At 37.3% G+C, this 17,835-nt stretch overlaps 1 protein-coding gene across 1 annotated transcript in view; it reads left to right on the forward strand.

Annotated features, from left to right (window-relative positions):
• The window catches only part of LOC107650305 (uncharacterized), a 101,419-nt gene extending 93,608 nt beyond the window's left edge, over positions 1–7,811 (forward strand). The window contains exons 2-3 of the mRNA XM_056809835.1: positions 2,994–3,152; positions 3,997–7,811. Of these exons, the coding sequence (XP_056665813.1) occupies positions 4,582–6,009 (1,428 nt within the window). The 5' untranslated portion in view covers positions 2,994–3,152; positions 3,997–4,581 and the 3' untranslated portion in view covers positions 6,010–7,811. The remainder of the gene's footprint in view (positions 1–2,993; positions 3,153–3,996) is intronic.
• Positions 7,812–17,835: the final 10,024 nt, after the last annotated feature.

Raw genomic sequence — 17,835 nt, forward strand, 5'->3', positions numbered from 1 at the left:
CCAAAAAAATAATAAACTCAACAAGGAAAGTTATTTTGGTGATGAGGAAGACCAAAACATAAACTCAGAAGGCAACAAAGTCAATAGTGCTGCATCCAAAGCTTCCAAGAAAAGATATGAATTTCTCTCAAGCAAAAAAGAATGAATGGAAGACCTCAAAAAGGATTTGAAAAAATCATATAAGAAAGAACAAAAATTATGAAAAAAGTGAGACTAATACAGGAAAATTATGAAAAAAGAGTCAACAGCTTGGTAAAATAGGCACAAAAATGCTGAAGAAAATATCTTAAAAACAGAATAGTCATTGGTTTAAAAAAAACAGAACAGACTAATTGGTATAAGAAGTACAACTATCCACTGAAGAAAAAATAGGAGAATTGCTCAAATAGAAAGTAATATGAACGTGAAGAAAAAAATCAAAGTCAAAGGAATTAAAAAATAGAACAAAATGTGAAATACCTCACTGGAAGAACTACTGACCTGGAAAATAAATTGAGGAGAGAGAACCTAAGAATGATTGGACTACCTAAATCCATGATCAAAAAAAGAACTTAGACATCATCTTTGACAAAATTATCCAGGAGAATTGCTCTGATATTCTAGAACTACCAGTTAAAATAGAAATGGAAAGAATTCACAGATGACCTCCTGACAGAAATTCCAAATGGATAACCCCAGGAATATTATAGCCGAATTCCAGAAACTCCACAATTAAGGACAAAATATTGGAAGCGGTCAAAAAGAAATAATTCAGATACTGGGGAGCCACATAAAAGATAACAAGATTTAGTAGCCTCTACATTAAAGGATTGGAGAACCTAAAAGATGATATTTCAGAGGGCAGAGGAACTAGGACTACAACCAAGAATCACTTCTTCAGCAAAAATGAGCATAATGCTTCAGGGGGAAAAGTGTGTATTTAATGACATAGGGGATTTCAGGCCTTCCTGATAAAAAACAAGAACTGAATAGAAAATTTGACTCTCCAATATAAAGCTCAAGAGAAGTCTAAAAAGATAACTTGGAAGAAGTCAAAAGACATTCAATAAGGTTAAACTGTTTATTGACTTAAATGGGAAAATGATTCTTATAAGTACTAAGAAGTTTATTATTATTAAGGCAGGTAGAACTAGCATACTTAAACAGAGGGCAAAAGTATCAGCTGAATAGAATGGGATGATAAATTAAGGAATTAGAAAGAAGAATGTATATTGGGAGAAGAGGAAGGGGTAAATAGAATGAAGTAAATTATCATACATAAAAGAGGTATGAAAAAAACTTTTATAGTGGAGGGGAGTTGGGGGAGCCCGAAAAGGAGCACGTGAACCTTACTCTCTTCATAATTGGTTCAAAGAGGGAAGAACATATACATTCAGTTATAGAAATCTATCATACTCAGTGGGAAAGTAGGAAGGGAAGGGGATGAGAGAAGGATGGTGGGGCTGATAGAAAAGAGGGCAAATTGGGGGATATGGTGATCAAAAGCTAAACGGGGAAATAGGATGACAATAATTATAATGGTGCAATTTTTTATGTCTCTCTAATAAAGGCTTATTTCTCAAATACAGAGAAATGAGTTGACTGTATAAGAATATGAGCCATTCTCCAATTGTAAAATGCTCAGAGAACAGTTTTCAGACAAAGTATTTAAAGCTCTCTGTAATCTTATAAAAATGCTCTAAATCACTATTAATTAAACATGCAAATTAAAACAACTCTGAGGTACTATCCCTTATCTGTCATATTAGCTATTATAACAGAAATTGAAAATGATAAAATTTAGAGGGGATGGGGGAAAATAGAGACATTAATGCATTGTTGAGGGAATTGTGAACTGATCCCACTATTCTCAGGAGCAATTTGGACCTATGACTGTAAAATGGAAGATACTATTTGATCCAGCAATATCATTTCTAAATTTGTGTCCCAAAGAGATAAAAAAATGGGAAGGACCTGTATATGGCAAAATATTGAAAACTTCTCTTTTTATGGTGATAAAGAATTTTAAAATCAGGGATACCTGTCTAATGGGGAATGTCTGAGTAAGTTATAGTATATGATTGTAATAAAATACCTCTATGCTGTAAGAAACAATGAGCAAGAGCAACTCAGAAAAACCTGGAATGACTTACATGAACTAAAGCAGAGTCAAATAAGCAGAACCAGGAGAACATTGTACTCATTGACCACAATATTGTTAAGATAAACAACTTAACTATTCTCAGCAATACAATGATCCAAAAAAAATTCCAAATCTCCTATAATACCATGTTTCCAGAGAAAGAATTGATGGAATCTGAATCCAAAACAAAGCAGTTTTTTTTAATTCTTTTTCTTAAATATATTTTTGTTTGAGTTTCCTTCCCCAAAAGGATTAATATGGGAAAATGTTTTAAATTATTGCACATGAAAAATGTTTATGAGATTGCTTACCAGCTCAGCAGATGGGGGAGAATAAGAGAAGGAGAGAATTTGAGACTCAAAATTCTTTTTACAATTTTGGAAACTTTTTTATATATAATTGGGGGAAATTAAATTAAGTTAAAAATAAATCAAAATAGATTTTTAAAATACCAGATTGTAGTTAATGTACTCTATGGAACCCTGATACCCCCAAAGTTAATACACTAAATACTCAGCTAAAATAATTTATTTTTTGATAATATCTTGATCATTTTCCTTTTCTTCTAATATCAAAATACTTTATTTTTTTTCAAATTGCAAAAGAGGAAGCTTTTTATATATAAATTTGTTTGGGCATTTTCTGTCCATGCTGGTTCAAATGACATTTTGCTCCTCATCTAGCTTTCTGTTTTAATTTTGTTTTGTTTTTTTAAGTTTTTATTAAAAAGTTTTAATTGTGGTGTTTGCTGCCATTGAATACAACCCTGCTAAGTGAAGTAGCCCCCAAGGCTCTCTCTCTCTATAAGGTATATGGGCTCAAGACTCTTGGGGCATTACCGATCTGTGTTACTGATGCTCACATTTGACAGGAACACTGTGGAGGCCTGGAGATGGCGTGGGGATTGGGGCACATAAAGTCTTTCGAGAGACAGAACCTTTGATCAGATGGGAAGGAGAAGAGAACTAGAAGACATCAGAAAGTTAAAGCAGTTCAGAAAGGATGAGATCCTGGGACCTAGTATTAGAAGGTACATTAGATCTCTTTTATCTTCTATCATATCTTAGGATGGGATTAATCATAGAAATTTGATATAATTTGAGAAGACAAATCTGTTTTGTGTAAATGATACTGCTTGATTACAGGACCCCAGTTGGAAGATTCGCCCATTAATCCAGGGGATCCCTGAACACTGTAAATTCGGTTTATGTGATTAAATAACCATTTCTTGCCTACCTTCGCTTCCATGTTTTCATGGTGCGGTGGATGGCGCTTGATTTGAGGTTAAGAACCTTGAATTTTTAGGTCCTATTTCTGATATCCCAGAGCTGTATGTTCATAGGCCAGTGTCTTTGGCCCTTATAACTTCTATTCATTTATAAAATGAGATCAATAATGGATATCAGTGTAGAAGAGACTAGGTTCTCAGATTGCATCTAAATCCAACCTTCCCATCTTAATGATGTAGATTTGAGTGCCAGAAATGAAGTGACTTGCCCAAGGTTCTGGAAATAATAAATGGAAAAGTTGAGATTTGAACCCAAGTCCTCCAATAGCAAACCTGGCATACTTTCACTGCATTGGGTGGCTCACCTCCCATGAAGCAATACATGCAAACTTAAATTGTTTTATTTGTGATTCTACCTTTCGAAGTAAATATTTCTATGCAAAAGTTAAGAACTATATAAACCGATGATTTGTCCTTGCACAAGAGGAGAGTATCCTTCCGCCCTAAGCTAGCTCTCCAAACAGAAAATCCCGTTTCCCTGCTAAGTGGGCAACTCTACCAATGATCCTGTCCTACTGATCTTTGCATCGTCTATCATAAGGCATTTGCAAAGAATGGCTGTCCTAAGCTCCTCTGTGCTTTTTAGGTGAGAGAATGAAGAAATCGTCCCTTGCATTTGAAGGCTCCCTGACAAGTGGCACTGTGCTATGATACGGATGGGCATGAGCGTATGAGCAACAGTGCTAGCATTTACCAAAGTAAACGCACAGACAGCCTCGTACAGCTTCAAGATTGCAAGACCTTCGAGTCTCTTGCAGAGCTCCTTAGTGGTGAGGCGCTCCACAGCAGGAGGCTTGGGGGCGGGGTAAAAGCAGCGGAGAATCCGCAGGACACCGGAGGAGGCTGTGAGAGAGCGTCACTGGGAAGGCGGGTAGCTTGGCGCGTGGAACTCCTGTCCGGACACCAGTGAGTTGGGGGTGAAGGAAAGCGAACCCGGAGTTCTGGGAGCCGGGAGAACCTCTGATCTGGGGCTGTGGACAAGGTGACCATCCAGAGAAGGACATTCCGAGAGGGCGGCTGAGGCGATCCTGAGGAGGAGGTAACCCGCGGAAGCAGCGATCGGATCGGGGCTCAGCTGCTGTCCCCTTTACTATCCTTCTCACCCCCCCCCCCCAAAGCCCAGTTGTCCTTCTCTTTCCCGCTGAGGGAAAATCCTACGTGCCCTACAAATATGGAGGGTCCCCCGGCAGCCCGTGTTCCCAAGCCCGGGGGCATGGCCGCCCTAAGTAGACCAGGATGTAAGGACCTGCTCTCAGGACCATGTGATATGGCGGGCTGCAGCCTGGTCCCCTGCAACCTAGCTAACTGTAACCTGCCCGCCTATAATCTGAACAGCTGCGGCCTGCCCAGCCTCAGAGTGGTGGGTGCTTGTGATCCGAGCCCCCAGGTTATAAACAACTGCAACACAGATAGGTGCGACCTGCTTAGCTGCAACCTGCCCGGCTATGACCAGGCCAACACCGATCCTCCCAACTGTGATTTGGCAGGCCCTGCAGTAGAGGACTTCTCGCCCTCCCATGTGAATTTGGCACAGAGCGGAGAGGCCCCTGCTGGGAGCAGCAGTTTGAGTGGCAGCACAAGCATGGAAGGGTCTGAGCCCCAGAAAGTAATTCTGCAGCTAGGGGAGCCTATGCTGCAGGATGGATTTATTCGGCTGGAGGGGCCTGTACTGCAGGAGGGCCTAGTGCAGCTGAGGGGGCCTGAGCAGCAGGAAGGGCTTGTGCAGGTAGAAGAAACTGTGCTATTGGAAGGACTTCAGCAAGTAGTGGGGCCTGAGCAAAAGGAAAGACTTGTGCGCTTAGATGGGCCTGTGCTACAGGAAATACTTGAGCAGCTACAAGGAACTGTGCTGCAGCCTGAGCCAGTGAATGGACTTGTGCTGCATTCTGTACCAGTGGAGAGAGTTGTGCTGCAGCCTGTGCCAGTGAAAGGCCTAGTGCTGCAGCCTAAGCCTATGAAGAGTGCTGAGCCGCAGCCTGCAGCAGTGGAGGAGCCTGGGACATCAAAGGCAACTATGCCTCAGCCTCCTGTTCCCAAGCAGCAAGGGACCAAGAGGAAACGCTCCATCAAGAGAACTGAGAGGAGTGGATCCCTGATGTCCCTGACCCAGAGGTTCATGGAACTGGTCAAAGTAAGCCCTGAAGGGCTCCTAGACCTTAATGATATGGCAGTAAAGCTGAATGTCCACAAGCGGCGTTTGTATGACATTACCAGTGTGCTGGAAGGCATTGGTCTCCTGGAGAAGCGGGCCAAGAATACCGTGCAGTGGGTAGGCCCAGATCCGAGGACCCTGGGAATCCCCAAACTGCTGAGCCAGCTGGCAGAGCTGGAGTCCAGTGAGAACCACCTGGATGAACTGATTTCTGACACAAAAGAGAAGCTTGATAGCATGACTAAAAACCCTGAGAACCAGAAGCTAGCCTATGTGACCTCCCAAGACATTCAGACTATCCAGTCTTTTAAGGAAAATCTTGTCATCTTGTTCAAAACCCCAGAAGGAACCCAGATCCAAGTGCTGGCCCCCAATGCTGACTCTGCATCCATCTATCTAAAGAATGTGAAGGAGCCTATTGAGGCCTACTACTGCGAGGTGGATTAGGAGGGCCCAGGGTGGGAGGTGTTTGGAAGGCCTTGAGATCTTATTTGGAAAAAAAAAGCCTCCCTCCCCTCCCTAAGATCCACCCCATGAATCAAAACCTTCCAGCCTGTTTAACCTAACTGAAAATTGTCCTGAATTTTTGAACCGTTTACATGTTCCAGACTTGTTTGCAGTTACATTTCATACACTGACTTGAACTTTGTCTACACTGAGACTCTTTGAAGTAGTTTTGAGAGAGGACATTCTTTTGCCCAGCAGCAGTTCACCTTCATCACCCCTCCCAGAAGAGGTACAAGGACTCTCATACCCGGGAGGACTCCCGAGTGCTAAACTTTCAACAGAACAAACTGCTTTTGCCCTAGGTTGTTGACCCAAGGGAAGGTTTCTTTTTGAAACAACTCCATTAACATCTTGCCATTCTATAGAATATGTTTACTCTTAATGCTATACAGTATTAGCTAGTTCTGAAAGTCAAGACCTCCATTGTTTATTAATTCCTCCTTTTGAAATGCATTGTGCTGTCTGCCAATGTGGCACAGTTTACATTTTGAAGCTTCTTCTAAAATTATGCACAATTCATGCCAATGGGAGGGTTTTTAGCTTTCTGTCTGCCCTTTAGAAAGCTAATCAGACATATGAAAGGTCTTGAGATTCTCATCTTCTATGCAGAACATGTGTGCATGTGCTTGTGTGTGTGTGCACATGCATGTGTGAAAAAGTCAAAAATAAAAGGGTTCTATTAAAGATATGTTAGCAGATATGTGTTGTAATATAGATCTTGGGTAAAAGTATTCCATTCCTTCCCAGATGCTCACGTAAAAGCTATTCAGAAAGGTTCAAACAGGAGGACATTTGCCTGGATTCTAAATTTTTGTTCAATTCAATATTCTTAGTTAGTCAGGGTTGGTGGAGGTGGGGGGGACAAGACACCTCACATTTCTACAGTGTATCCTAAAAGTCTTGATATATTTTATGGCTTAAGGCTTGGAACATACTGTATATTGCTTTACAATCTCAATGATTCTTTCTTGCAACAACCCTTAGTTAGAGTACAAGTAGTATAATCTCTATCTTCCAGATGTAGAGATTGAGGTTCAAACTAGTTAAATACCCATGCTTTCAGAGCAAGGAAATGGTGGAGCTGAGATCAAAGCTTTGAGTTCTGGTGCCAACTCCTGATATGTTGAGTGTTCTCTGTATCGCAGACCCTTGTAATGTTGAGGTCCACTTTGTTTATGACCTTAGGGACCCTTGGAGAACCAGTAAGAAAAAAGAATGTAAAATATATCATTAGCAGTGACTCATTAATGCATTGCTCTAAAGGTTCTACGTCTGCTTATTGTTTCTCATTTTTATTGTGTAAGTGGTTAAGAAGATGCTTTTTTCTTTGTGTAATTTAAAGTGTAAAAATTAATCTAATTTTTAAAAATTATATAAAAATGGGATTCCAGATTTTGATGTAAATTTACTTTAAGGTCTACCTCTGCTTCTCCTGCAATCATATGTTTCTATGTAACTTAATGGTTAAATAGTTTTCTTACTCAAAGGTTTTTTACTCAGAGTTTTCTTACTCAGAGGTTAAGCTAGTTTTCTTACTCAGAGGAGGCCCAGTGGCCCAAAATGAACCAAAAAGTAATCTTAGAAAGTTTATGTAGCCTGAAAAACTTAATGTTTACACAATGCAAAAATATATACTTGATTTATTGGGGGGCAGGGGGAGTGCCTACTGCTTAGCCCAGTGACCTAAATGTTTAATGATTAATTGGATGAACATTATACAGATCAATAAAATTTTATTGCAATTGAACCAAAATCTTCAACCTTCAAGTAACTGTGTACATGTTGTAAAGTCACGAGCTGGATGGAAATTGCAGGATTGTGGAACCATGGGAAACAAAAACAGGTAGGTGGAATTTTTTTGTCTTCCCTTGGTACCGCTGATGGGGGGTCTCAATGTTTCCATGCATATGGTTCAGTTAACCATACAGATTCTTTTTTTGCATTCAAATAAATTTTTAAAGAGCATATTTCAGATAAGGCTAGATTTTCCAGTAGATCACACTGCAGCCAAGTTATCCTGTTAGATTTGTGACTCACAATCATTTCCATGTCAATAGGAGGGATGGAATGAAGACAGCATTATGACTTCACTAGGGAATGAAAAAGAAATGGGATGGAGAAAGGAAAGGTACCCTGTTGTTGTTATTCAGTTAAGCTGACTCTTCCTGAGGACTACATTTTGGGTTCTCTTGGCAAAGATATTGGAACTCATTTTACAGATAAGGAAACTGAGGCAAACAACCAGGCTAAGAGATTTGTCCAGGGCCACACAGCTAGTAAGTATCTGAGGACATATTTGAACTCAGGGAGATGAGTCTTCCTGACTCCAGGCCTTGTAATCCATCCACTGCAACCCTTGGCTACCCCAGATTCAATAAGGCAAATGCTAAACATTGATGGGCTAAATCTCTTAGATACTTTTTGCATTCTTTTGCATTATACTGTATTGTATTGTAGAGGATGTTGTAGAAAACAAACTTTTATAAAGTGGATTTTCAATGGAAATATTGCACCCAGGTACATTTTGATATTGGGCACATTTCTAAGTTTAAGTTGGCAAAGTAATTGATGCTGAGTGGAGTAACCTAGCAATACGTTTCACTATTTGACCTATAACAGAGTTCTTAGTACAATCCTCATTGGTGCTCATGGATCAAGAGAAACAAAATAATAAAAAAGCATATATTTGTGCATATATATATTCTTAGCTGTGATAAAGCAGAGGTACCAATGGAGTGCGATTCTCCTCCCTCCCACTAGAACAGTGAACTGTCCCATATCAGAAAATGGAGCTGATTAAATCTTCCGTGCTGATCAGTATTAGAATCAGCCTATGAGCTACTTCTAGCCTGAGCAAGAGAGGAAAACTGAATGAAAAAAACCCAAACCAAAACTATCATCATTATCACTACCAACCAAAAAGATTGGGTTGGACTAGATAATTACAATTTTTTCCAGATTTAAATTATTATGTTTACCTAGCACTCAAGTTATATAGCACTGTATACTTATTTGTATAATTGCTGATCAGTGGGATCCAACTCTTCCTGGTCCCATTTGGGGTTTTCTTTGCAAAAATATTGGGGTTGTTTGCCTTTTCCTTCTCTGGCTCATTTTACAGGTAAGGAAACTGAGGGAAAAAAGGTTAAAAGACTTGCCCAGGATCACACGACTTTAAATGTCTGAGGTTAGATTTGAATTCAGATCTTTCCAAATCCAGACCTGGTGCTCTACCCATTGAGCAACCAATCTGCCCATATATTTGTATACATACACACATAAATGCCTCATTTGAACTTCACAATAGCTCTTTGATATAGGTGCAAATATTATTCCCATTTTAAAGATGAAGTAACTGAAACTCAGATTATTTAACAAACATGTTCAAAGTAAACCAGAAAGTAAGGGACAAAGCCAAGATGCTCCTGACCAGTGTTCTATTCACTATGCTATTCCCAAAATAGAAGTATTTGAGTGGAGCAGCTCACTATTTATTCTATAAGAGTTTAATATACAGACGGATTATTAGAGTTGTTGGGCACTTTAGAGGTCATTTATTCCGTTCCCTTTATTTTATACTAAAGAAAACTGAGACCCAGAGAGGCCAAATAATTTGTTTAAGGTCAACTACTTATGACTAGGTTATTATATTACTGCAGATGAACATGTACTAAGATCTTCCTGACTTCACCAACACTAGACAGCTTTGGGTATCTGATTTAACTTCTTAATTCTTCATCTGGATGGGTGGATTTTTACTGGACAGTGATCATAACATTCTCCAGGTGAGAAAAAATTAAAAACTCAGCTAATTTACAGTCCTTTGCCCTCAAGACTTTTCCTCTGCTTAAAGCTTTCTCCTTCCAAAGTTAAAGAACACCTGTCTTTTCCCCCACTACTTCAGTGTTTTCAAAATCATGACTTAGAGCAAATTTGATTTTATTTTAATACATAATCAAACTCTTTCTTTCTTTGGATTCATTTTTTCCTAATTCTGAGAAACTGCTAGCAACCAAATCTATAGAACCTTTTATTGGTAGTTTTTTATCTTTTCTTTGTCTCCAAAAATTCTCCCTTTTGCTAACTGGGAAAATTCTTATCAGGACAATATTTCTTTACTATAAGACAATTTAATTTTTTTTTCTCTTGCCTCTTTCTAGTTGCTAATTCCTCTTAGAGATTTGTCACTAGGATAAGCTTTCTCTACTTTTTGGTATTTTTCCCTTTTTAAGTAGGTGTTCTATTCTTCTACTGTATATTCTTCTGTATTTTGTTTGGTAAACAAACAGGATGTGTTCATAGATCACTCATTGTATATATCCCTCTTCAGTGATGTAAGAATAAATGTTAAACCCTGATACTGTCTCTTCCACACCCATGTTACAGAGAGGAGAAACAGTAATTTTTCTGAGTCTAGAATTCATGGCAATGTTATCTGAAATTCAAGGCTAAAGATGGCTAAATTCTTTAATACATAATTGGATCTGTAATCCTTCTCTGTAGATACTCCCTCCAGTGAAGCCAATTGTAAGCATCCACACAAGCTTGGGGTGAAGGGATCCATTTAGGGGTCGTCCCCTAGTTCTGTTAATGCTGTGTGGACACCAGTAATATACACAGCTTTTCTGTTCCTTGTTCTTGTTACTTGATCAGGCCACATTTCTACCACACCACCTCCAAGTCATATATCTCACTGATGGCATTCTTTATGCCACAATTCTTTTTGTGTTTATAATCTGCTTTCTTCCACCATGCATCTCTCCTTTCACCTTTGAGTTGTCCAAATTTTGATGCAATTCTTGAGAAACACGTATGCTAAAATCCAAAAGCTATTTCCCATTTTTTAACATAGTAAAATATATTGATCTATTGAAGTGAATTTCTTTAATTGCCTTAATTTACTGAAAATGCTATTTCTAACAATACTATGGTAGAAATTGGGACCATTATAAATGAAGCTTCTCTTTCATTCATCCCTTATTTCTTACATTTTGTTTTTCAACCACTTTTAACTATTTTCTTTCTTATTATCCTAATGAATATGAGTCCAATAACAACCCATGCATGGATTTCTCACCCTTGAGGAGCCATACTACTTTTTAACTTTTTAGTTATTGTTCCCCTTGGAAATTTTGCTTTCTGTGATCATAGTCAATCGTCACTACATCAACCAGTAGTTTTAAAGTATTTCTATGTGACAGGCATGTGCAAAGAGCTGAGGATATAAATGAAAAAATGCAAACAGTTCCATGCCCTCAAGGAACTTATAATTTAGTGAGACAACATGTACACATGCAGAGATATACAGGATGTGTACAAAATGAATAGAATGTATTTTGGAAATGGTAAGGGAACAAACATTTGTTAAGCACATACTATGTAGTGGATGAGAAAAATCCTTATGTAGAAGATAGCAATTAGTAATAATGTGTGATCAATGGTGGTATGGTAAGGTAAGAGAAACCCTGGCTCTGGAGTTAGTGGACTAGGTCCAGATCTTACCTCTGTTTAAAACCTGTTCAACCTTAGGCAAATCACTTAACCTCCCTGTGCTTTAGGCATTGATTAAGATAGCCTCTGAGGTCCCTTTGAGTTGTAAATCTTTATGTCAGGACATCACCCCAATTAAAGATTTGTGAAGGATTTTATATACGTTGCTGTCGTTCATCCTTCCTTTAGAAGAGGAACGATGATATCATGGGCTGATGTCTTGATTTGTACATTAATTGTATGTAATTGAGGCAGAGTTGCAAAAAGTTGTTTCCAAGAGTCATTCTTCCAGTCATCTAAGACCCATGGCGAAATAAAAGTCAAGACAACTGCTCAGGATCTAGGAGGCAGTGCATGACCTTGGAGCCTTCAAAGTCTGGTCAAGCTTTTAACATTCCACCTTCTTTAACCATCTTCATGCCAACTGGAAAACATATTATACAATCTATCTATACTATACTATACTATACATTATCCAATGCCATATGCTATACTATCCTATATATTATCCTATGCTATATTATACTATATACTATGCCATATTATCGTTTATACTATATTACATTATACTGTATATTATGCTATGCTATACTATACATACTACATTATGCTATATTATACTAAAGAGTATGCACTCTGCTATATACTATACAATACTACATTATACTATATACTATGCTATATTATACTATATACTATATTATATTATACCAAATTACATTCTACAACATACTATGCTATATTATACTACATACTATACTATGTTATATTATATACTATGCTATATCATAGTATATATTATACTATATTATAACAAACTACATTATACTGTATACTATGCTATATTATACCATATACTATACAATATTATTCTATATACTATACTATATTATGCTATGTACTATACTATCCTATATTATACTATATACTATGCTATATTATACCAAACTACATTATACCATATACTATGCTATACTATGCTATATACTATACTATATTATACTATATACTATGCTACATTATACTGTATACTTTTTTATATTATACTATGCTATATTATACCAAACCACCTTATACTGTATAGTATGCTATATTATACTATTGCTATACTACATTATACTATATACTATGCTGTATTATACTATATGCTATACTATATTATACCAAACTACATTATACAACGTACCATTCTTTATTATACTATATACTATATTATATTATGCTATATACTATACTACATTATATTATATACTATGCTATATTATACTATATACTATACTACATTATACCAAACTATATTATACAACATGCTCTGCTATATTCTACTATATGCTATACTATATTTTACCAAACTACATTATACAACATACTATGTTGTATTATACTATATGCTATACTATGCTATATTGTACTATACTACATTATACTATATACTATGCTATATTATACTATATACTATTTTATAGTATATACTATTCTATGCTATATTATACTATATGCTATATTATTCCAAACTACATTATACAACATGCTATGCTATATTATACAGTATACTATACTATATTATGCTATATACTTTACTATTTTATACCAAACTATATTATACAACATACTATGCTATATTATCCTATATACTATACTATATATTATGCTATACTATTCTATTCTCTCTATACACCCACACATATACTTTCATACATACATACACACACACACACACACACACACACACACACACACACACACATATATATATAAAGAGGACTGGCCAATTATCAGGAAGGGCCGTTCTTAGCAAATATTCTCTTTCTGGTTTCATTCCTTAGAGCTTGTGCATCAATTCTCAGCCTACTCCCAATGCAACTCTTTACCTCATAAGGTGATGAATAATAGAAAGGTTGTAACTGCATAGGAGAATCTTCCAGTTGACTGAGGAGCTGGAGTTGCAGAGACATACCATAAAGAAGATACTCCTCACTATTTTTCTGTCTCTCTTTCTCTTCCTGGTAGCATGTGAAACAGGAGTGATGTGAGCTGCTGAGTCAGGGGACGGGCAGCTGTTTTATCTTCTATGTGCCTGCTATATATATTTCTCTGAGCAAGGGGCATCTCTATTTCTTTTAGGTTCAATCCTTCTTGATTTTATGTAAATAAGCATCCTAAGGTAAGCGCCCAAATGATCAGGAGGTACATCAGAGATCCCACAAACAGCTAGAGGCAATAGCAGAGTCTTTTAAGTGTAATAGTGGGTGTGAACAGAGGAAGCACTTATCTGAATTCTTTCATTTTATATTCTTCCATATTGAAAGACTTAATATTCCTGGAACAAGTCATCTAGTTATTTCCCTCCTGACCTTTTTGCAAGCTGTTCCTCATGCCTGGAATACTCTTTTTCTTTTTTAATTTCTTTTTTTTAAACCCTTACCTTCCATCTTGGAATCAATACTGTGTACTGGTTCCAAGGCAAAAGAATGGTGAGGGCTAGGCAATGGGGCCAAGTGACTTGCCCAGGGTCACACAGCTGGGAAGTGTCTGAGGCCAGTAACCATATAGATTCTTAATGGAAGCCAGATTGAAGTGTCTCAAACAAGATCCCTTAACAAATGCAAAAAGAACCCTAATCAAACAAGCATAGCTTTTTTAATTTTAAAAATATTTTATTTTTCTAGTTACATGTAATAACAATTTTCAACATATGTTTTCTGAATCTGTAAGCTCCAAACCTTCTCCCTCATTCCCTTCCCTCCCTCTTCCCAGAGATGGTAAGCAATGTACCATATGCAGTGAATCCTTACCCATTGTGGGAGTTACATTCCAGAGACCCCTGCGATAGGTGAAAATTCATGAAGTAGCAGGAGAGGAAACAAATAGATGCTTCAATCACTGACCCAATCAGCACCCAGGATACAGATCATAGCACTATGCTTGGTCACCTTTCATTCCATCAGCCAATAATATATGATCTCACATTGGCAAACTTGTGCAAGCTGTAGTGGTACTCTGTATTTCCATTGTGTACAGTATGGTGTTCCTCTACAAAATCCTACCATAGAGCAAAAACTCCATGATGCAGAATTAGATACTTATTTTTTAAATCTGTCAATACAGTGAAGTCACGATAAGTGAACTGCAATATAGTGAGGGACAAATATACCTGCAGTAGCAGGTACCATATAAAAATATTAGCAAATATATGTATTATCATGCAAAATAGACTTTCATATTGGTCATTGCAAATAATCACAACTTTTAACTGAGAAGTGAAGAGAACAATCCCTTGTATGCCTAAAAATTCTTCCTTCTTTTTAGCTCAGAGATATGCCACAATAAATATGGTAATAAAGCCCAGCCAATCCCAACTTCCAAGTCTTATTTTCAAATTCTGTGTTGCTTATGGATAAAAGTTTTCTCTGGACTTTATTTTCTATTAATCAGCATTTCTATGTCTACTTGCTAGGAACTGTAGTATCTTAATTAGCATGAATTCAAAATTGCTGCCATTAAGGGGCCACCTCATTTAAAAACCTAAAACCCCCTAAATCTTACTTAATATGATAACTACATTTCTCTGTAACTCAATTTATTATCCTATAACCTGGTTATGTTTTATGTACTTTTCATTATTCCTTGAAAGTTATTAGTGCAAAATTTATCACCAATTTAAAAATTCCATTTTGTTATTAAATTTTATCAAATGCAAAATGCAGAACACAGGAAAAATAGCTGAGATTAAGAGGGCTATTTCCTAATGGTATATCTTGGCTTCTTACAAGAATAAGGAAGCGATATAGTCTTTGGATCTATGGAAACTCAGCAGTGCCATTCAGATAGGAAGGAAACTCCATTATACAAGAACTAATCTACCTATAATTTCAGGACCATTTGGACCAATGTTGTCAAACTCAGGGAGAACTGGGGCCACCAATCTCTACAGTCCTTAGATCCCTGCACCTATCTGACTTAGTTTTAAATTCTAATGCTATTATTTGTGTTTTATTGCATTTTTTGGTTAAATACTTCCTGATTGCCATTTATTCTGGTTCTGGCCCATTAGGGAATGTTGGGACTGCAGGCTGCCTTTGGGCAGATTATTTGACACCTCTGATACAAGGTTCTCACCCTAGTTCCAACCCCCACTAGAGTTTACAATCCATGTTAAAGGGACAAGGTTTGTTCATTTTGGAGACAGGGAGAAATGTTTTTGTTTGTTTGTTTGAAATTCTTACCTTCTGTCTTAGAATCAATATTGTATATTGGTTCTAAGGCAGAAGAGTGGTAAGGGCTAGGCAATGGGGGTGAAGTGACTTGCCCAGGGTCACACAGCTGGGAAGTGTCTGAGGCCAGATTTGAACCCAGGACCTCCTGTCTCTAGGCCTAGCTCTCAATCCATTTAGCCACCCAGCTGCCCTTGATAGAAATGTTTTTGCAAGAAATGGAGAAATGCAAGCAATAAATCCTAAAGGTCCTTAGTGAAGTCACCTCTCTCTTCTAATCTGGGGACCCAAAGCTGTGGTCCCATTCTTGTTGTGAGTCTCCTTCCCCTCCCCCAAAGAGCAAAGAAAAATGAAACAACCCACTCTTAGAAGCATGAGGGGATTCCTTATCAAATTCTTCCCATTCTACCCCTTAGCCCCTTAGCACTCCCAACACTGTACATATCTTTGAAAAATTTCAGGTGCTGGACATAGAAAAATGAGAGTATTCCTATCCTCTAGCAGAACATGTTCACTAAGTGAGCAAGTATATAATCAATAATAGCTGTTATAATAATTATAAATAACATTTCTTTTGTACTTTAAGGTTTACTAAGTACTTTACACATAGTATCTCTCTTAATCCTTACAGTCGGCTGTGAAATAGATGTTTCTAACCCTAATTTACAAGCAAGGAAACTCAAGCTGAATAGTTAAGGGACTTGGTCCGAGTGATATGGCTAGTAAGTAGGTGGATGGGGGTAGGGAGAGCAAGCTTCTAAATCTAGTTGTTTCTTTACTGAATCATCTTACCTTTTATAATGCAGAGTGATTTTGGAGAGTCATTAACAATTGAGGAAATCAGGAAAGACTTTTTCAAGGCAGTAGGTGGGAAACATAAGTGATCATTTTGTACCTGGAATTTTTTCAGAGAGGAGAAAGTTGGGGGAGAAGATGGGGAGGAAGGAGGACTTGAGTAAGAAAAAAAGATAAGTTTTGTGCTTACCTTAGGGATGAAAAAGAGAAATAAATGGATTAAGAAAGAAACATAGCTGGGGGGCGGGGGTGAGCAGGAGGGGCAGCTGGGTAGCTCAATGGATTGAGAGCCAGGCCTAGAGACAGGGGGCTCCTGGGTTCAAATTTGATCTCAGACACTTCCCAGCTGTGTGACCCTGGGCAAGTCACTTGACCCCCATTGCCTAGCCCTTACCACTCTTCTGCCTTAGAACCAATACACAGTATTGATTCCAAGATGAAAGGTGAGGGTTTAAAAAAAAGAAAAGAAAGAAAAATAGTAAGAAAGAGAAACTTGCCTTTGTCACCTATATGTACATGAAAATCAGAATTTGAGCATAGCATTTGCTAGCATCAGGTTCAGCCAGCTATCCTCTAGCTCTATTACCTATCTTTTTGCATATTAGTATTACTGCTCTTCTAACTTGGTGTTAGCATTATTTGCACTCTTATTATTGGGATGGCATCACCCTAGTTGTATGATCCCCTAAAACACTGCAGAACCTCTTCAAAGATCAGTGATCATCAGGGAAAAATATAGTCTAAAAACTTATGCAGGAAAAGGGAAATGGATGAAAATGATATATTGTCCAAATTATGTCATGCAATTAAATGTAAAGCCTATGTATCTTACTATGTACATATATGTAAGTTGGCATGTTTATGCATACAATTATTTTTGTGTGTGTAATATATAACATAGTATATACATACACACATAGACTGTATATGTATGTGCATATGTGTGTCTTGATATCCAACTCATGGCATACAATTAAATAGGTAGCTTGTATAAATTGCACACACACATATAATATTAATCAAATAAATCACTTCATTAAAGATAATAACAGCAATAAGACACTATACCAAAATCTGAATTATGTAGCCAAAGTAGTTCTTGGCAGAGAATTTATATCTCTTTACTCTTTCATTATTAAAAGAAAAAAAGAAAAGGTCAATGAATTGGGCTTGAAATTAAAAAACAAAACAAAGCAAAGGTCTCTAGCAAATCAACAGATTTAAAAAAAGAAGTAAAACATCAAAATAGAACATTTTAAAATAAAAG

Source organism: Monodelphis domestica, chromosome X, assembly GCF_027887165.1.
Source record: "Monodelphis domestica isolate mMonDom1 chromosome X, mMonDom1.pri, whole genome shotgun sequence".
NCBI lineage: Eukaryota > Metazoa > Chordata > Mammalia > Didelphimorphia > Didelphidae > Monodelphis > Monodelphis domestica.